The sequence below is a fragment of the Myxocyprinus asiaticus genome, chromosome 6, assembly GCF_019703515.2.
Source record: "Myxocyprinus asiaticus isolate MX2 ecotype Aquarium Trade chromosome 6, UBuf_Myxa_2, whole genome shotgun sequence".
Lineage (NCBI taxonomy): Eukaryota > Metazoa > Chordata > Actinopteri > Cypriniformes > Catostomidae > Myxocyprinus > Myxocyprinus asiaticus.
This window is the reverse complement of record NC_059349.1, coordinates 16,458,906-16,480,706: the sequence shown is the minus strand read 5'-3', so window position 1 is coordinate 16,480,706 and position 21,801 is coordinate 16,458,906. Positions and strand designations below refer to the sequence as shown.

Genomic DNA, 21,801 nt, shown 5'->3' with positions numbered 1-21,801 from the left:
AGAAGCGAAAACGGCACGGATCCAACGTGGCCGTTGTGACATCAGGCCTGTGTCTACAAGGTAACACCCCCGCAGCCTAAGTCTCGCGATAGTCTTATTCACTGTCATTAAGGTTAGGTTCAGGTTTAGATGTAGTGGTAGGGTTAAGGTTAGCGTTAGGTTTATGGGTTGGTGTATGTGTAAGGTTTCTGTAGGACGCGACATCAACACAATAAACACCGTTTGTGAACATCGCACGTGGCTCTCGCGAGACTTTAGGTAACCGGGAGGTTACCTTTTAGACACGATCTGACATTGGTAAAGTTGACGTTTCACAAACATGGCGACGCAGCAGGGGGAGGTGGATGAGCTGTTTGATGTGAAAAATGCCTTTTACATCGGCAGTTATCAGCACTGCATTAACGAAGCCCAGAAAGTAAAGGTGAGTCCAAATAAATAGTCTAGAACTACTGGAGCATTTCTTTATTTGCTGTATGTCTGTGTTTCTATCAAGCTAATTCATTAGATTGTTTAGTTATGAAGCTGAATACTTTAAAACATTGTGTTTAACAAATGATGAACCACAATGTGCAACGCGTTTGTGCATTTTTAGACATCTGGGCCAGAAAAAGAAACGGAGAAGAACATTTTTCTGTACCGGGCATACATTGCTCAGGTAAATTCTGTTTACCATCCATTTGACATGATGTGTTATGTTGATTTGTAGTGTTGAGATTCAGAATAAAATAAATAAACAACAAATACAACATGAAGGGTTTATTAACATACTGTATGAAACGTTTTCCATTGATGTCATTTTGTCCTATATTCATATTATTCAAAGAGTTAATGCTTCATGTTGTTATTGATGTGTTTTTTTCCATAGAGGAAGTATGGTGTGGTGCTGGATGACATTAAGCCCAGCTCCTCTGAGGAACTGCAGGCTGTTAGGATGTTTGCGGAGTACCTTTCCAATGAAGGCAAGAGGTTTGTGCAATCAGAATAAATCAGAAATACAAAACAAAATACTTTTTGTTGTTAAATGTTAGCCTGACATGAAGTGAACTAGATCATGTACCTGATGGCACAGTATTTACATCTCGTAGGGATGCAATAGTGACAGAACTGGACAAAAAGATGGCTAAGAGTGTTGATGTTTCCAACACTACCTTCCTGCTGATGGCAGCTTGCATTTATCTGCATGATATGAACGCTGATGCTGCATTACGCACCCTGCACCAGGGAGACAGTCTGGAGTGGTGGGTGGTGAATTCACTTTTGATTCTCTTAAGATTCAAAGTTTATTTAACCTAATGTTTTAAATTGGTTTACTAATCTATAAGTTGCTCATCGTCATTTTGTATTTCTCTTGTAGCATGGCTATGGCTGTCCAGATACTTCTAAAATTGGACAGAGTTGATATGGCAAGGTATTGGTATCTTTGTGTGTATGAATGCTATTTGCAGAATTTATATTAAAGAGGTCATGACATGCCTTTATTATTATTATTATTATATTAATATATTCTTTGAGGTTCACTTATAATATGAGTAAAAAAAAAAGTTTTTTTTCACAAAAAATATTTGTAAAAAATTATCAATGATTTTCCACCTTCGCTTGGTTTTGGTGCTGCTTCTCCTTTAAGACTTGACAGTAAACACCCACTGTTCTGATTGGCTCTCTGCTCTTGATTGACATGCTGTCTCTTCTTGCCATCTCACTGCTCAACACTATAAGGAAGTAAGTTCATGACTAAAGTCTTTGAAGCATAAAAGCATGTTGAATTGCTCTAATCGAAAAACTGAATGCATTGTATTATCAGTGCTTGCATTTAAATGCGTTGCATTTAACGTGCTTGAATTTTGGGAGGCTGAAATTTAACATGGTTGTATTTTTAAGCATTGAATATATTGTTTGGAAACATTTCACAACTAATTTCATTATTAAAAATTCAACAATAAATATACACCTTCCAAAGTTCATTTCCAAAATATTCAGTTCATTTGAAAATACTGTCTAGATTTTTCGACAGGTAAAATTCAGCACACTCTATTTAGCTTAAAATTCACTTCCTCAAATTCAGAGGTTCAAATTCGGTTGGAAATTCAACCTTCCACATCCGGGAACTGCAGGAAAAGCAGCAGAGTACCGATTAGAGGTCGACCGATATATCGGTTAATCGGCACCAATAACAGATTTCTGGAACTATCGGTTATCGACAAAAATCCACACCGATTGTTTTTTCACGTTGCGTCTGGTGCTGGAGCGGCTGGGAAGGGTCCACTGTCGTTATACACTATGAGAGCAGCCTCGAGGTGAAATAAAAACTTCACTGATCACTTCACTGATGCCTTGTGTTATTTGTTTTGACAAGTGAGACTACACATTGCATGGAGCCGAACACTTTCGATGCGGATTTAAAACATTAACAACGAAAAGGTATGTATACAGTACACTACAGTACATGTGGTCATATCATAAAGTAATTAGTTTGTTGACTAGATGCTGCATTAGTAGAGAACAGCAGTATGTTTGTCGACAAGGCTGAGAGGACGCTAACATTAAAGCTAACCTCAAGCGGTTAGAACAGTGTGACAAAAATACACTCAGGTCCTGCCCGATTCGGCTCGTTTGTCACGATTGTTACCATCTAGTACCATCTATTTGCATTAGTTTATATCCAGCTGGTCACGTTTATGCATTCGTTAGCCAGCTAAGTTGCATATTTAAAGCTAGTGATGTGAGAAAGCAAATTAATATCTTCATGCAGCCGAGAGAAACGTATAAACAAATCAGAAATGCATCTGATTTCAATTACATTTTTTTATCCTTACTGTAATACAGTGACTTCAGATCGATCACATTCTTTTGCTGAAAAAGGCTAGACACAGCACAACAAATACAGTTTCACAGAAAGCAGGTGTCACAATATGCTTTTAAAGTTCTTTTTAATTAGCATCTAAAAACAGTGCTCCTGCACGAGACCCTGAATAAACAAAAACAATGGGAAACAAAGACGTTCGTCTAGCGCACGTTTAAATAGAAAAACAAATGGATGGTTTGGTGTGAACAGCCCCTTACAGTTGCTGAGGTCTTTGGCTGTTGCATCTTGCTCTCTAATAAGCGTTTCTCAGATTAAGCAATGAGTTGTTTAAATGCTTTGTCAGGAAAGATGTTCAACTTGAAATATGTGTCTTGAGATTCCCGCGTTCATATCCAGTCTGTTGTGTTTTGTCTGTTTAAACAGCCCCTGGCCTGGGCTCATAATCTGAGCCGCTTCTCCACCGAGTTCAGCCGAATACCACTGCAATCTGTGAATATTGCTACCCAACATACAACTGTACTGAATAAAAAAACAATGTGGTATTTCGCTGTTATTATGAAGATTGAGTCTAGAGTAGTAGGAATCAGTGCAAGTGTAACACCATGTGAACTGTCTATTAAAGTGTTTTCCCCCCTTATTTGACTTAACATTTGAGAATATGGACAGACTAAAACTTTTTATTTATTTATTCTTATGCACATTAGTTGAAAATGAAATGCTCTTTTTTTTTTATCATTCGGGATAGGAATGTTCTATGCAATAATATAACGGTGCTGAATGGTTTATGTATTTATTGTGCCCTTTTGTGGAGCAAGGAAACAACATCAGAAAACAAAAATCAGCTGACTTAGAATATTAGTTCATATATATTAATATTTATATATTTATTTCATTTAAAAAGTACAATACATTTTCATGGTTCAGTCAGTACTGTTTATTTGTGTAATAAAGTTCAGCACTATTTTACTTTGAGTGTTATTTTATCATTCAGTATCAGTTTTAAACACTATCGGTTGATTAATCGGTTATCGGCAGGTACTGCCTAACTTAGTTATCGGTATCGGTAAAATCCACTATTGGTCGACCTCTAGTACCGATGCATAATCTCAACCTGGTGCTATTCGTTCTCACCAGTAATTGGTGCAATGCGATCGGGTGTTGACTGCTGAAGACCAAAGCTACAGGTAGAGAGAACAGCCGTGTACGTTTTTCAATTTGAAAAGAAATTAGCAGAAACAAGAAAACGAGAAAATTAAATAAAATAATATATTACAATAAAAATAATAAATGAATGAATGAAAAATTAATTAGGCCTAAATCAATAAACAATAGGCCTACCTTTGTGCATGAGTTTGTACAAAGTGGCCACATGATGTAGTATTAAATTCAGAAGGAATGATGTGGATGTTATACTGTATCTACGGGGAAATTGTCTGTTTTGGCGCGTCTTCCCACATTCTTTCTCTTTACAAACTCTCATCTTCCTCTCTGACACCAAACGGTGCTGTCATGCGCACATTGTTATGCATTGATGATCAGTTTGGGCGCAAAGTGCAGATCTCTGCTAAATCAGTGAACGTTTGTACATTTACCCTATGTTAGTGCTTCCACCTCCCTATTGTGCACATGAAATAGGCCTGCCAACACATAAACCTCTTTCTACTTTTTATATTGTCTTCACAGACCCTAGAAGCTTGCACCCCGATGGTCGACCCACAGATGATAAATGAAACTTTGAAAATGCACAGCTGATGAACAAAGAAGTGATTATGTAAAAATAGTAGATCGTAGCATCCAACACAAAAATAATTGCAAAATTATGTAGTTAATTAGTTTGATTATTTAGGAAAATAACTTTGAACATTTCTCAGCAAGCTAAATTACAAGTATTTATAAAGTTATGCACAAATCTATAAATGAGCAACACTATACGGTCAGATTTCAGCACTTAACAATGGACAGCAAAGAAGCACTTAAAAGTGTCACATTCGTGTTAAGTGCAGGTTTGGGAAATGCACGAGAAAAAGGAGAGAACACTCACAACTTGGCATGTAGAGAACGATCTTAAGAGCTAAGACCCATAGTTATCGGAAAAGCATGCAGCCTTTGTTTCTCATGATCAATGCACTTGGCCCTCCGTTTCAGTTTTAAGTGCTTAGATGCAATGGCAGCTTAGAAAGAAATGGCATGCAAAGAAAATAGCACAAAACAACGTACATAGATTAAGATAAATGTCAAGAGATATAAAGCTCTCGTTCTCTCATTGCACATGTGTGTTGTGCAGTGTAGGCGGTGCTCACGTCGTCGGTTTCAGGGGCGGCCGTTGCCATATATACAATGGACAAGAGCTCCATTGCGCCAGGTCACATACACATACATATATTTGTATTTACTAAAACCAACGTAATTAAACACAAATTTCGTTATCCAAAGTTTTTTTGGATCTGTTTTACCTCATCTCAAAGAGAAGTGCCCTGTCAACACTCTTTAATTAAGATGCAGTAGTTAAATAAAATCAGCAGATAGTCAGTTAAATATTAGAAGTCAATTGAATCATAATCTGTTGTTAGATGAGATAAAAAAGTGATTAAATAAAAACAACACTTGTGTTTATTGTTGATTTGTCTGTCTTTGATTTGCCTATGAAAAAACCTGATGCAAATTTTGCGTAGTATTTATTTTTATTTGTCATTTATAATTTCATTAGAATTAAGTGAAATATTTTTGGGTATGGTTTATGATTAGCATTGACGACATGTCACCCATTGAAATCAGTTTCAGCGAATGTTCTAAAGGCTTGCAAGCGTGTAACGGCTTTTAGAACATTCGCTTTGATGCATCCAGTGTAGACAGTCTTAAGCTGTCGCGGCGCACCCGGTGTAGACAAGGAGTGATGCTTCCTGTGTAGACAGCAACATTGATTATGCCAGACAGTCGACCAGAAGTCTGACAAAAAGGACAGGCTTGGGTAAAAGCGGTCAGCCTATTACTGCTCATATGTGGCTGTTATTTGTGTGTTGGATTTTAAGTAGCTAGTCCGATAGAGACAAAGCGTGATCAATTATCTGCTGAACGGAACAAACTGACTAACATTTAATTTCAATTCATTTCACCAAAACCATATCAGTTTTCTTATTTGAAATAAAAAACATTTGTCTAACTACATTTTCTAACAGGAATATGATTATTATCATGTGAGAGATTTTGCGTGCGACAAAATGCAGTTTAATTTTATTTGCAAACTATTCGTATATTTTGTCAGATTTGAATGGGTGGACTAGTGCTGCTCGTCATAGTTACATCATCATATTTGTGCATAACTTTATAAACATTTGTAATTTGCCTCCCTGGAAATGTTTAAAGATACATTCATCCTCTTTAACTACATAATTACATTTTGAATTGCAGTAGTTTTGTGCAGAACTATTGTGTATTTCTTTTACACAGCTGTGTTCATCAGGTGTGAATTTGTGTGCATTTGTAATGTTTAGTTTTCACAAATTGCTCTGTGGGTCGAGATTCCAGGATCAATGAACAGAGTGGAGGCTGTATAGTCCTGCCAATGACATTAATTCATTATAACTCACCTTGTTATTGCGGAGCGCCAAACAAGGAGACATGTGGAACCTGCGCTTTAGGGACATTCACCAATCGGGAGGTCTGCTTTTTACTTCTAGTGGTGATAACGGTGACAGAAATGTGGTGCTGCACAATGCGTGGTGCAGGCGAGAGCTCCCTTGGGTGTCAGAAAGGAAGAGGAGATGATGAGAAAAGTCATTGACATTTTTCTGTTCTCTCTGAATTTATTTTATATATTCATCCGTTTATATATCTATTTTATGTATTACTATTATTATTATTATTAACCTTGGCTGGGTTTCCTGAAGCACTATGTAGGACATTAGTAGCACTTAATCTCTAAGACGCATTTACCAAAAGCATTGTTATCAAAGTAGTTTGTAAAAACGTTTGTAAATTAATGCTCTTGAACCATTTATTAAGCCCATTAAGTGCTTAAACGCATCTTTCACAGTTTATCAAAGACAATGGGACATTTAATAAATTGTATTAATGTATTTTGATAATTGGAAAGCCATTGTAAACTATTTCAGTGGATAAGTGTTGAAAAAATCACTATGAAATCAATAGGCAGTCTGCACATGCGACACGATAGATCTAAATAAGACACGTAATACAGTATAACGCTATATTAGCCTTCTTTGATCAGCATAATTGTAACGGCAGTAGAAAGATGACATGTTCTTATTAAACAGATTATTTAAGAAGACATGTGAGTAATGTGACCGCAGTTTAAAAATTAAATATGCCTTAATTAAAATATGGTTAACAGAGGAGATTAGAGCGAGAGTGTGCAATGAAAGATTCCCTCTCTCTCTTCCTCCTCCTCTTTCTTCCTCCAAAGGATGTTACATATCGGCTCGCCTATAGTCTTTTTACAAGGCAGTAACAAATTGCATGCTGCATAATGATGCCTAATTTCTTTAATTAAATTCTGTAATAGTTAGGTAATAAATTTTGGTGCCTCGTCAAGGTTATAAACAACGTCCATGTTTGTCAGTATTTCCACATTATTTTCATTTTGAGAAGAAAACACCTGGACATATTGGCCAAAGTGTTCAGCACCTTTGGACTGGACAGCTCCTGTAACGAAGCACTTAAGTTCAACTTTATAACGAGCAATCTACTTGCTGGTTTGGGAAACAGGTGTTACTCTATCATAAAATAACGAGCGACATTAGTTAAGATGATCGTTAAATAGGGTTGCCAGACGACCTGTTTTTCCTGGGACAGTCCCGTATTCAAGCACTTTTTCTAGTGCTTGCTTACTCTGAAAAAATAATGTTTTGTCCTGTATTTCCCCTCTCCTAAAATTTCTCTATCGCCTATGCGTTTTTCTCAGTCATGTGAGTATACTAATCAAAGGTAGTCAAGGATACGGCTTGTAAAACCAGTAAAATCACACCATGTTTGAAGTACATGATTGGATTAAACTATCCAATCACAATCCCCTATCAATAGACGTCCAGTTAGTGAACTGACTGAAGAGTCAATTTGAAAGAGCACACAGATGAAATTGCAGCTGGAAAAATTTACATTTAATGAGGATCTTCAAAAAGAGTTTACATTTCTAAAAAAAAGGAGTCACAGACAGAGCCTAGTAAAGTGTGAGATTTGTGGAGCTCGCTTAGCCAAGGTCGTGGAGTTTGTTTTATCATCTGCATCTGTGGAGCGTGTGTTCTCATTAATGAATGCAGCATGGACACCGGATAAATCTCGACTCTGTAACAGTCATGAAGGCAATGCTTTTTGTACGTCTTAATTTTGGACTGGGCTGTTCTGCATTTTACTATAAACTCTTGAAAGACAAGCGCACACTTCAGTGAAAAGTACAAGGTGACAGCAGTTACAGATGCGGATGCGCCCTCTACTTTGCATAGATCTGCGCCTAGGTAAGGATACGTCAATTTCATTTTTGCTGGGAGGGGGCTGTCCCGTTTTCCACAAGCAGGAATCTGGTCACCCTATCGTTAAAGCTTAAGTTGCAATGTTATCAGAAAACCCAGCCCTTGTCTATTAAGACGCTCTTAGCTCTGTAGGATTACTCCAGAGCACTTGTAAATCTACGAGCATTTTCAAGTACTACTTAAGTAATGATGGCTTTGTGAAACAGGAGGCAAAACTAAGATGAATCAAAAGACGTATTCTACGATCTAGGGCCTAGATTCTAGGTTTATGATGCTTTTGGAAAACGAGGCCCAGAGCTGCGCAGTGTGCTCACATCTGCCATTAAAAACGTGCGATTAGAAATTTGAACCCATTCACATGTGAGCGATAATCTTTGTTTCTGTTTTGGAAAATCCACAAATGTAACATATTGACAGCATTGCCAAAAAAAAAAAAGTGTCAGATGCTTCTGATGTCTACTTTGCTGTCGCAAACTCTTGGAGACGTCTTCTGGGTGGAGGTACTGTTCCCTCTGCGCTGTATCACGCAGCCACGCTCAAGAGACACAATCCATAATTTAATGAGCTGTACGCAAAAGAACATGAGAAATTGAGAGGTGATCAAATAAAATGCAAAATATTATTCTGTTTGCCCAACAATTATTACTGTTTGCTCCCTGACCATTGGCGATCACAGCCGCCCTTTCGCCTTCACCCAACATTCCGGGACGCCTGCCAGAGGTGGTTACTGGCTGAGCAATGCGACATCGGAGCTGGCATCAATCTGGTGGTACTGGAGCAGTTCATCGCTCGACTTCCGAGAGGGATGGCGGAGTGGATCCAGTGCCATTGCCCTGCGTCGCTCCAAATGGCCATCTAGTTGGCAGAGGACCACATGGCGGCGTATTTGGGAGCAGACGAGCCCCGAGACCCTTCTCTCTCTCCTTCATTCTGCTGTCTCCCCTCCTCCCCCTGCTTTCCGTCCTGTTCCTCCCCCCCGGAAACAGGGAGGAGTCCCTCCCATACCGGCTCCTCGACTCCAGGGATTGCACTACCCTCTGGTTTCCCCTGCCCCTCTCCGCTCTCACTCCCAGGGTGGTGGACCCGCTGTAACGGGCGCCGGCGTGGAGCCTGGGCTGGTCTGTTGGAGCTGTGGGGAGCCTGGGCATTTCCAGGACCAATGCCCGGTGATGGAGGTGGGGACATTGGTTCGGGTCCCGACGCACCGCAGGCCGCCCCCGATCGAGCTGGGACGTACCGCATACCTGTGAGTATTAAGGGAGGTATATACCAGGCCTTGGGGGATTCGTGTTGCCGCCAAACCTCCATCCATCAATGCCTGGTTCAAGACGAGGCTTTGGGTGCTAGTCACAAGGTGAAGGTAAGGTGTGTGCATGGGGATTTACACGATTATCTTGTAGTGACCTTGACGATAACATTTTGGTGACAAAAGCATAGTGTCGAGGCTGCGGTTCACGCCTCACCCATCTGTTATTTTTGGTCACAAATTAGCCAGCATTTTCCACGTTATTAAGGGAAATTTGTGTTGATGGGTCCTGTAACAGAGCGTTTTGGTGTGGGATTTGTGATGTGCTGGCTGGGGAGGCGGAGCCGGGGCCATCTACGTCAGCCCCACGTCAGGATGACGTAAGGGAGGGGGAAGTCTCTGTTTCCGCAGGGGATTTTCTCTCTAGAACAGACGCGAGACGAGACTCTTAAGCATGCCTTTGACAAAGTGAGAGTGATTGATGGTCACCATCTTCAGCCAGACATTGCACTCGCCTATCTGTATTTTTCTATTATAAATGACTGGTTGTATTGAGTGACGCAGACAAAGGAAGATATGACCCAGTTATTGATACCGAAGAAACTTCGGGAAATGTTATTCCAGACAGCTCATTATAATCGGATGCCGGTTCACTTAGGGCAGAAAAAGACATTGAAACGTCTAATGGTCCTTTTGTATTGGCCTGGCATTTCTGGGGATGTTCGCAGATGGTGTGTGGCATGCCATGAATGTCAGCTGGGGAATTCGCCGGCCACCCCAAGAGCGCCTTTGCACCAGCACGGCTCGCTTTTATTAAACACTGGATTTTTCGAAGTGTTATTGGCAGATCCCCTTAACTCCAATGTCCCGTGAGAAAACGGCCTTCTCCACACCATTTGGCTTACACCAATTCGTGACCCTTCAGTACGGTTTGATTGGGCCCCGGCTATGTTTCGTGGGGGGAGTACTGGGCAGGGCAGATGGCTCTCCGGCCCGAGTCGGGTGATGTGGGGTATGTGGTGGTGGGGGTGTGGTTAAGCACCAGTTTGTGAATGGAGAACGAGATCAGGAGATGAGAACGGTAAGGATCATCACCTGGCAATGATTGTCTCTAACAGCGGTTTGTCATTGCAGTGAGAGTTGAGACGGGCCAGACTCCAGACAGAGGGGGAGCGTTACGAGACCCGAGTCGGATAAAGACTGTATTGTTTTATGTCTGCTGAAAAGCATAGTTTCTGTGTGTGACTGTTGAAAATCGTAAATATTGAGTTTAAAGGAAATAAAAAGATACCGTTTGAGTTGGATTCGCCGTCTCCCGCATTCTCCTTTTCTGTGAACATTTGTTACAAATATGATTTGCTGGAACATATTTTTTTTTATTTAACATTGTACCATGGGGAAAACTGAGCCTTGTTTTATTTATTTATTTGCGTTTCCTGAACTACGTCAATATCTACATATTAATGTCCGTTGCTGAAGTAAATAATTCCAAAAAACCAAGGATTTCTACACAGTCGAGGATTTTTAAAATCAGAAATGTAATTGAGAGACATAAAATGTAATAAACATTCAAATAATCTTATCTAAGCTAATAGTATATTAATTTCTAGCAGAGACATATCTGCCTATCTTCAGTTGTAAAAGTCAAAGCTCAGTTTTCAGCTTTTCTGATGTTAGATAAAAAACAATAACATGTTTTTGGGATAGTCTTCAGTACCTTTGTGACCTTACATAGGATAAGTGAGAATACATTAATGTGTATTTAAATTTTTTTATATATATGTTTATGTGTGTGTGTGTGTATATATATGTGTATGTATGTATATATATGTGTATGTATGTATAGGCTGCAACTTGAACTTTTATGATCATCTTAATTAACAGTGCTCCTTATTTTACATAGTGAACGCCTGTTTCCCAAAACAGCACTTAAATTGCTCGTTATAAAGTAGAACATTAAGTGCTTTGTCATTTTTCTGTTTCATAAAATGCATCACAAATGTATTTCTTTTCCTAAAAGTTTTTGAATCAGTGAATGTAAAACCTGGTGTAGTTCTTTTTGTCAGTTAGTGCAAATTTTCCCTTCATTTACCTGTGTATTTGTCTTCTGGATTTTGGAAAATAATTATGTAACATTCTAAAATAATTTAATCACATTTTATGACTAAATATTAGGCCTAATATTTGGATATATTAACAGTCCTACTAATTCCAATGATAAAAGTGTCATTAACTTGTTTAGGCTAATACATTCATTTTAATGTAACATAGGGCTAAATAGAAAATAAATGTAGTGCTGAGTGAAGCCATTCCGGACAGCATGTTACATCTGCTGGGCTTCCAGCTGTTCAGAGCGGATCGCATCGCGGAGTTAACGGGGAAAACGAGAGGCGGTGGAACATGCTTTTACATCAGTGAAAGTTGGTGTACAGATGTAACAACGTTAAAGAGGATGTGCTGTCCTAATTTGGAAGTGCTCTTTATTAACTGTAAGCCTTTCTACTCGCCGCGGGAGTTTTCCTCGTTTGTTCTGGTGAGTGTGTATATCGCACCAAACATGTGTTTGAACACAGCACTGCAACAGCTGGCTGATCAATTCACAGACACGGAACAACAATATCCGGACTCAGTTATTATTATTCTTGGGGATTTTAACAAAGCAAATCTCACACGTGAACTGCCCAAATACAAACAGCACATCACATGCCCCACCAGAGACAGGAACATACTGGATCATTGTTACACAGCAATAAAGGATGCATATCGCTCTGTCCCTAGAGCTTTGGGACTCTCTGATCACTGTCTGGTTCATCATCTTCCAACCTACAGGCAGAAATTAAAATCAACCAAGCCAGTAGTAAGGACTGTAAAGAGATGGACCAATGAAGCAGAGTGGGAATTACAAGCCTGCTTTGACTGCACTGATTGGAGTGATTTTGAGGCTGCAGCCACAGACCTGGACGAGCTCACAGATACTGTTACATTATATATCAGTTTCCGTGAGGATATGTGCATTCCTACTAGGACTTATTTAAAGTTCAACAATGACACACTGTGGTTTACAGCAGAGCTCAGGCAGCTTCGTCAGGCCAAAGAGGATGCTTTCAGGGGTGGGGATAAAGTCTTGTACAATCAGGCCAGGAACACACTGAACAGGGAAATCAGAGTGGCTAAAAGAAGATACTCTGAGAAGCTGAAAAACAAGTTTTCAGCTAACGATCCTGCATCAGTGTGGAGTGGCATGAAACAACTCACAAATTACAGGACTCCTACCCCCAACCCTGTAGGGAACCATCAACTGGCTGACGACCAGAATGTGTTCTACTGCAGATTTGAAAGGCCCAATCTCACACCCCACACCCACACTGACCTTCACTTCACACAAACACCAACACCTCCTGCAACCCCCCTCCTCCCCCTCCTGCTACTCAAACTGCACTTAAGATCTGTGAAGATGATGTGAGCCGCGTCTTTCGGAAACAAAAGACGAGGAAGGCTTCAGGTCCAGATGGCGTCTCACCAGCGTGTCTTCGATCCTGTGCTAACCGGCTGGCCCCCATCTTCAGACAGATCTTCAATAGATCACTGGAGCAGTGTGAAGTCCCATGCTGCTTCAAACGCTCAATCATCATTACTGTCCCAAAGAAACCAAAAATCACAGGACTTAATGACTACAGACCTGTCGCCCTGATGTCTGTGGTCATGAAATCATTTGAGAGACTGGTGTTGGCCCACCTGAAAAACATTTCTAGATCCTCTTCAGTTTGCTTATCGAGCAAACAGGTCTGTGGATGATGCAGTCAACATAGGATTGCATCGTATCCTGCAACATCTGGACAGACCAGGGACATATGCAAGGATCCTTTTTGTGAACTTCAGTTCAGCTTTCAACACCATCATCCTAGCTATACTCCAGAATAAATTACACCAACTCTCTGTTCCCATGTCTATCTGTCAGTGGATTACCAGCTTTCTGACGGACAGGCAGCAGCTTGTGAGACAGGGGAAACTCACTTCTAGCACCTGTACAATCAGCAGTGGTGCCCCCCAGGGATGTGTGCTCTCCCCAATACTCTTCTCCCTCTACACCAATGACTGCATCGCCAAGGACCCCTCTGTCAAGCTCCTGAAATTTGCAGACGACACCACTGTCATCGGCCTCATCCGAGATGACGATGAGTCTGCATACAGAAGGGAGGTTGAACAGCTGGCTGTCTGGTGCAGTCAAAACAACCTTGAGCTGAACACGCTCAAAACGTTGGAGATCATTGTGGACTTTAGGAGGAACACCCCAACACTGACCCCCCTCACCATTCTAAACAGCACTGTGGCAGCAGTGGAGTCATTCAGGTTCCTGGGCACTACCATCTCACAGGACCTGAAGTGGGAGACACACATTGACTCCATTGCGAAAAAAGCCCAGCAGAGGTTGTACTTTCTTCGCCAGCTGAGGAAATTCAACCTGCCACAGGTGCTGATGATGCAGTTTTACTCGGCATTCATTGAGTCTGTCCTCTGCACTTCAATAACTGTCTGGTTTGGTTCAGCTACGAAATCAGACATCAGAAGACTACAAAGGACAGTTCGGACTGCTGAGAGGATTATTGGTTGCCCCCGCCCCCCCTTCAAGAACTGTACACTTCCAGAGTGAGGAAAAAGGCTGGAAAAATCACTCTGGACCCCACTCACCCTGCCCACTACCTTTTTGAACTGTTGCCTTCTGGCCGACGCTTCAGAGCTCTGAGCACCAGAACCGTCAGGCACAGGAACAGTTTGTTCCCTCAGGCTATCCATCTCATGAACAGTTAAATTGCCCCATTGAGCAATAACTATGTGCAATACACAGTTTAGTCTTTCTTATATTTATCCAACACATCCAACCTCTTCTGCCATTTCATTCCTCTGAGGAAAAAAAAACAAAACATTTGCACTGTACATAACAGATTGTATTAGATTTGCACTACCCATGTGTATGTATGTATGTGTGTGTCTGTACATATGTGTATAATTAGTTTTATTTTTTATTATTATCTATGTCTTGCTGCTGTTTTGTATTGTTTTTGTATTGTTGTACACTGGAAGCTCCTGTCACCAAGACAAATTCCTTGTGTGTGTGTGTGTGTGTAAGCATACTTGGCAATAAAGTTGATTCTGATTTAGAGCAGTTCAAAGCCTTGTTAATTGACTGAAATTGAATTAAATTGAATTGAATTAAAATAAATACTGGTCTGCGCAGTCCAGTGGGTCGCACTTTGCACAGCTTTGCCACACATTTTGATAGAGATTTGATAGCTGACAGCTAAATAAAAGGCTGTGTGTCTAAGAAGTAGGCTAAGTAATTTTGCATGCAGATGTGAGGGAGATCAATAGGCTATTTCTAAAACAGACAACTAATATTTCTCTGGCACACGTAGGTTGCAGAACCCATGCCTACGCAGAAGAAAGTTGGCACGAAGCCCTGTCTATAGACCCTTTTCTGACTAGTACGGTTTGTGTCAAAGGCATTCCTTCATCCGTTTGTTTGATGAGAGAGAAATAATATGTAGTTGCAATAAAAGTTGAGCACCAGTGGATAATTATTATGTTGCACAGCATTGAGGCACTGATGATGATGTGGGTTGACCAAGGGTTGAAAGGTGTGTTTCATGCCCACCCACATGTGCAAATAAAATATCTATTTTCTACCCATGAACAATTTTGAAAAACAAACCATCAAAATGTACACGGCTGTTCTCTCTACCTGTAGCTTTGGTCTTCAGCAGTCAACACCCGATTGCAATGCACCACCTACTAGTGAGAACGAGTAGTATCAGGTTGAGATTATGCATCGGTACTCTGCTGCTTTTCCTGCAGTTCCCGGATGTGGAAGGTTGAATTTCCAACTGAATTTGAACCACTGAATTTGAGGAAGTGAATTTTAAGCTAAATAGGGTGTGCTGAATTTTACCTGTCAAAAAATCTAGATGGTATTTTCAAATGAACTGAATATTTTGGAAATGAACTTTGGAAGGTGAATATTTATTGTTGATTTTTTAATAATTAAATTAGTTGTGAAATGTTTCCAAATGAAATATTCAATGCTTAAAAATACAACCATGTTAAATTTCAACCTCCCAAAATGCAAGCACTGTAAATGCAACGCATTTAAATGCAAGCACTGATAATACAATGCATTCAGTTTTTGATTAGAGCAATTCAACATGCTTTTATGCTTCAAAGACTTTAGTCATGAATTTACTTCCATACCACTACTGTGTGCGCTATGGAAGTGATAAATTAGGCTTTGGTGTGTTGTTGTGGAGATGGTCAGATGCAAATGTCTACCGCAGTGTGACATCAAAATGTGGAGGAAGTAGAGAACGAGTCATTTTGGCAACTTGGTTTCAACAAATGCTCTTTTCTTTCTTTTTTTCAATGAGGAGGAAGTTTTGAGTTCTGAAACTTGCATATGTTTTTATAGTACAATGACCTCTTATATATCAAAAGATCAAGAATAATTTGATTCTTCTTGTCATGACCCCTTAAAAAAATCTTGGTACCTGTTATTTGATCAAATATTTTGCTATAAATAAGAAAATACTCCTGCCTTTAGAAGAATGAGCTTTATTGTCAAGTATGCTTACACATACAAGGAATTTGTCTTGGTGACAGAAGCTTCCAGTGCACAAACAATACAACAAGACAGATATTATACAAAAATAGAATAAAAATAAAAAGCGAAATAGAAAATATAAGTATGTATAGAAATACACAATAAGACAATGCGTATGTACAAATACAAATCTGTTATATACAGAATCTCATTATAGGGAATGTAATGGCAGAAGAGGTAGCATATGTTGGATAAATAGACTAAGCTGTGTATTGCACATAATTATTTCTCAATGGGGCAGTTTTAACTGTTCATGAGATGGATAGCCTGAGGGAAAAACTGTTCCTGTGCCTGACGGTTCTGGTGCTCAGTGCTCTGTAGCGTCGGCCAGAAGGCAACAGTTCAAAAAGGTAGTTGGCTGGGTGAGTGGTGTCCAGAGTGATTTTTCCTCACTCTGGAAGTGTACAGTTCTTGAAGGGAGGGCAGGGGGCAACCAATAATCCTCTCAGCAGTCCGTTAATTAATAGTTAATAGGACATTCAATGAGAACCAATTGTAGGGCTTAATTTTAACTAGCAGTAAATGGATTGGATCATGAGAAATGGCCTCTATAGTGGTAGAGAGTGGTAGGTGGTTAGACAGGAAGGTTTGAAAAATTAAGAGGGATTGATGACATTAGCCGAAAAGGAAAGTAATTTCAGAGGCCAAGCAAGTTATTACATTTTAATGAAAGATTACTGAGGTTTTTTCCTTGAAATAACATGCACTGATGAATCGCACACAATAAGACCAGGAATGTTATAGGCTCAGTTTGGATTTCATGTTGCCTTTATATGTTATTTATAATAGAGTTGTTGTGTTTGTCATTGTCTCATCAGAAAAGAGCTAAAGAAGATGCAAGATCAGGATGAAGATGCCACCCTGACCCAGCTTGCTACTGCCTGGGTCAACCTTGCAATTGTGAGTATTGACCCGCATTTCCTTTTTTAAAGTCTTATTCACATTCACGATTCAATGAAAAACATCACGAGTGCCTTCTAAAGGGATAGTTCACCCAAAAATGATAATTCTCTTATCATTTACTCACCTTTATGTTGTCTCAAACTCATATGACTTTCTTCAGCGGAACACAAATGAAGATATTTTAATGGAGATGTGTCTGTTTGTGTATATACAATGCAAGTGAATGGTGACCAAATTTCCAAGCTCCAAAAAGGACATAAAAGCATCATAAAGGTAATCCGTAAGTCTCTAAGGTTTAATCCATTTCTTCTGAAAAGATATGATTGGTTTTTTGGTGAGAACAGACCAAAATGTAACTCCTTTTTCGCTGTACATCTTACAATTGCAATCTCTAGGCATGATCATGATTTTGAACTCTATTACACTTCCTAGTGCTTGACGTATGCGCAGAGCACTAGGGCTGCGTTCCACTTCAAATTTTTATACCCTTCCCTCGTTAACTTCCCTCCATCTCATAGACTCGGATGTACATCATTGCTTAGGTTGCGCGAGTGTACACTACTGGTGGAAGAGGTGCAATGGGTTTAACTGGAACACCCAAAACCCTTGATCACTTGGAGCATGTTGAAGGCTGATGTCAATTTGTGGAATTATTAAGTGACTTTTGCACCTGAGAAAACAACGTTTTCGGAGATTAATGCAAACGTTTTCAAATCTCATTTGTTTAATTTTATTTGTATTTTTATTAGAATTAATTGTTAGAAAGGATTAATCAAGCTTTACAAAAACAAAAATGGTAACATAACAATGAACACAGGCTATAACTGTGTGATAAACAGTTTAAGGTAGCTACACGTGTAATGCTGTTAAATCTCAATATACATTTTCTAAACTGCTAAATTGACCTTCACTTCCATCATTCATTAGAGTTGTGTGGGGGTGGGGTTGATGAAGAGCGATCTGCTGTCACGTCACGATCGGGTTGCATTGTGAAGCATACATCAGCGTAGGCTCGCTCCCTTGGTCAAAATCGAGGGGTTGAGGGTCTGTCAGTAGAAACTTTCCTCACACACTGAACGAAGTGGAACGGACTTCCAAAGTGGCGATGGGGATTCACCCGAGGGGAAGTGCTTAGGGGAGTTAGCGAGTGGATGTTAAAAGTGAAGAGGAGCGCAGCCTAGATGGTGCTATAGGAAGTGAAATCATGATCGCCAAGGAGACTGCTAATGTCAAGATTTAAAGTGGAAAAAAAAAGGAGTTATGTTTTGGTCTTTTCTCACCCAAAACTGGTTGAATCACTTCAGAAGTCATAGATTAAACCACTGGAGTCTGGATATGAATTACCTTTATGCTGCCTTTGTGTTTTTTGGAACTTGGAACTTTGGTCACAATTCACTTGCTTTGTATGGACAAACAGACACCATATCTCCATTTAAATATCTTCGTTTTTGTTCAACGGAAGAAAGGAAGTCTTACAAGTATGAAATGACATAAGGGTGAGTAAATGATTAGAGGTATATCATTTTTGGGTGAACTATTCCTTTAAACAACCTTAAACATAAATAAATACAAAGAATTGGTTTATTTAACATCCTCCACTACATACACATGATGGAATTATATGTATGTCTTTCGACTTGCTTATGTACATATTTGTTGAGTTTTTGTTTTCTCCATACATTTTTTTCAGCATTTGCTGAGTTCACTGTCACTTTAATAAAGGTCTGTCCTTAATAACTGGGATTTAAATGTCTTTCTCGCCCTCCTTCCATTAATAGGGAGGAGAGAAATTGCAGGATGCATTCTACATCTTCCAGGAAATGTCAGACAAGTACTCCCCCACACTGCTGCTGCTGAGCGGTCAGGCTGCCAGTCACATGGCTCAGAATAAGTGGGACGAGGCTGAGTCAGTTCTACAAGATGCTCTTGACAAAGTAAGATTTCAGTACGATGCATTTAGTCTAATTAGGGGCAAATTCTGCTTCTTTTCCCATTAATTCTTATGTTGACCTTAAAAATGCTGTAAATTACTAGTTGTGGAAAAACAAGCATTTCTTTAGAAAATTACATAGGAAATTTAGTATAAGCATTTGGTTTAATGCATGTCTGAGGTGACGAAGAAGTGTAAATGCTTCAGAAAAATGTCAGAATTACCATTAAGATTGCAGAGCAGAATTAACACATTCAGTGACTGTTCAGTGAGTTGGCTTTTTTCATTTGAAGCTATCCATGTTTATCCAAGTGAAAGGTCATGAATTTGTCCTTTGATCTTCTATAGGACAGTAGTCACCCTGAGACACTCATCAACCTCATTGTGTTGACGCAGCATTTGGGCAAGCCTCCTGAGGTAAGTTCCATGAAAATACACGTTCTTGGCACAGACTGAGGAATTCATCTGCAGATTGTGGATGTTTGTATGTTGTATTTTAAAGGTGCACTCAGTAACTTTTGTCTTTGTGTCATCTTGGACTTAAACTGACATCTAGCGGCTTGGATGCAGCATCATTTAAAATCAATAGATTTCAGTTTCAGATACCATTGTAGACGTTTAATATTCACAGTCAGACATGATTACTTTAATCAGTGAGTGAAAGTGTCAAATAACAGGACAGTTACTGAGATTAAGTGAGTAGTATTCGGCTGGTCATGTGATTCTAACATGGCAGCCCCCATGTGTGGACCCTCTCCATGTAGAATAAAACAGCTTTTATAAGGTTACTGATATGACTGGAGTCTTCATTTTAATATGGGAGTGCTCATGATTTCCCATATATATTGCAAAATTACAATTCATATCTTTAGGAGTTACACTTTTTTTAATGAGAAAAAAATGACTGAGTACACCTTTAATATTGCCAACATATTCTGAGAACTTTTAATACCAATGTATTTGAAGGGGTTTTGTTATACACTTCCATTTTACGTAGTTGAAAATGTATTGGTTGTGTAGCATGGTCTTTACTAAAGCATATTATAGATGCTCATAATACCTGTTTTTCAGGTTACAAATCGTTATTTGTCTCAACTGAAAGATGCACACAAATCGCATCCTTTCATTAAGGAATATCTTGCTAAGGTAAGGTTACTCAGTCTTGCTTTACACATTAGATATTAAAGAGCAATTACACCTTATATTTGAAGACATATTGTGAGGTAATGTTGTGAGGATTTTGCTTGGAATAGTAGATTTAGCTGTGAACCATTGTTTAATAAAAGAGTTTAATTAACTCTTATTAAAAGTAAGTAAAACTAATTGTTTTCCACAGGAGAATGAATTTGACAGACTTGCCATGCAGTATGCCCCCAGTGCCTGAAAGAAAGAAGTTTTTATTTATACCTCTCCTATGATGCAACATTGTTATTTCTCCTCTTTCTTCCTCAAATTTTTGTTTGCTCTGTCTTTTTGTCATCCGAGAAACTCTACAAACATTCCTCTATGATGGTTAAATAAACATGTTAATATCATACTTGTTGTTGCATTATTGGAATGTTTTTGACTATTAATGTTAATATTAATGTTTTGCTAAACTCAAAACAAAAGCAAAAGGTGCCACTGCCATTCAAAAGTTTGGGGTCACTTGACTGAAATGTTTCTCATGATCTTAAAAATCTTTTGATCTGACGGTGTATGCTTAAATGTTTGAAATTAGTTTTGTAGACAAAAATATAATTGTGCCACCATATTATTTTATTTCATTATAAATCTAAAATTGAATAATAAAAAAATGTTTTTGAAATGGATGACTTGGACCAAATAATAAAGAAAAGCAGCCAATAAGTGCCCAACATAGATGGGAACTCCTTTAATACTGTTTAAAAAGCATCCCAGGGTGATACCTCAAGAAGTTGTTTGAGAAAATATCAAGAGTACATGTCTGCAAATTCTAGGCAAAGGGTGACTACTTTGAAGATGCTAAAATATAACACAGTTTTAATTTATTTTGGATTTTGTTTAGTTACAATATAATTCCCATAGTTCCATTTATGTTATTCCATAGTTTTAATGACTTTGCTATTATTCTAAAATGTGAAAAAAAAAATAAAATAAATTATAATAAAGAATGAGTAAGTGACCCTAAACTTTTGACCGGTAGTGAATATGTTGCATTTTTACATCTTGCTTTTTAAGTAAATTAAACTTATGGTCATTTTATATCAGCATAACTAAAGACCTTTGTTAGATATACACAAATGTATCAGTTCATTCGATTTTATTTACTTAAAAAGGTACGTCACACAAATAAAATGTAACAACTAATAACATGTTTCAAATTAACATTTATATTTTTGTATTCATTTAATTTAATTGGCTCAAAAGAAAATAAAGACTTAGGTCAGCCATTAAACAACTGAGTCTCAATAAATTGAGTCTCAGATAAAGCTGCACTTCAGATATGCACATTCACATGCCCAAGAAAAAACATATATGGGAAAGGATCCAACTTCACCAAAGGGAACACTAATCACCCTAATGGTGACTTTACACAAAACAGCTATATACAGTAAAACAACATCAATAATACAAAAAAGAGTTACAGTTTTTATGAATTCATAATAACTAATTAAATAAACAATTTATTTTTGATCAAACAAACATGCTTACATTATTTAAGCGCAAGGGATTTTGGGTATTCCCCACAACTTGATCGTTTGAGTTAGTAGTACTTAACATCTTAATTTTATGGATTTTTAAGACAAAGAATTTCAAGGA

At 38.8% G+C, this 21,801-nt stretch overlaps 1 protein-coding gene across 1 annotated transcript; it reads left to right on the top strand.

Moving 5' to 3' along the window:
- The first annotated feature begins 116 nt into the window (after positions 1-116).
- Positions 117-20,557, top strand: LOC127442029 (coatomer subunit epsilon-like). The gene is made up of 10 exons (XM_051699699.1): positions 117-421; positions 593-655; positions 866-966; positions 1,086-1,238; positions 1,355-1,408; positions 17,006-17,087; positions 18,869-19,024; positions 19,369-19,437; positions 20,092-20,166; positions 20,357-20,557. Exons 1-10 carry the CDS (start codon positions 320-322, stop codon positions 20,402-20,404), a joined length of 903 nt encoding a protein of 300 aa, XP_051555659.1. The 5' UTR covers positions 117-319; the 3' UTR covers positions 20,405-20,557.
- Positions 20,558-21,801: the final 1,244 nt, after the last annotated feature.

Bases quoted from the DNA above. Each gene is read 5' to 3' on its own strand.
- LOC127442029 (XM_051699699.1), top strand. From the start codon at position 320: ATGGCGACGCAGCAGGGGGAGGTGGATGAGCTGTTTGATGTGAAAAAT. The intron at 1,409-17,005 runs GTATTGGTATCT...TTGTCTCATCAG, and splicing joins GACAGAGTTGATATGGCAAG to AAAAGAGCTAAAGAAGATGC. The intron at 19,025-19,368 runs GTAAGATTTCAG...GATCTTCTATAG, and splicing joins TACAAGATGCTCTTGACAAA to GACAGTAGTCACCCTGAGAC.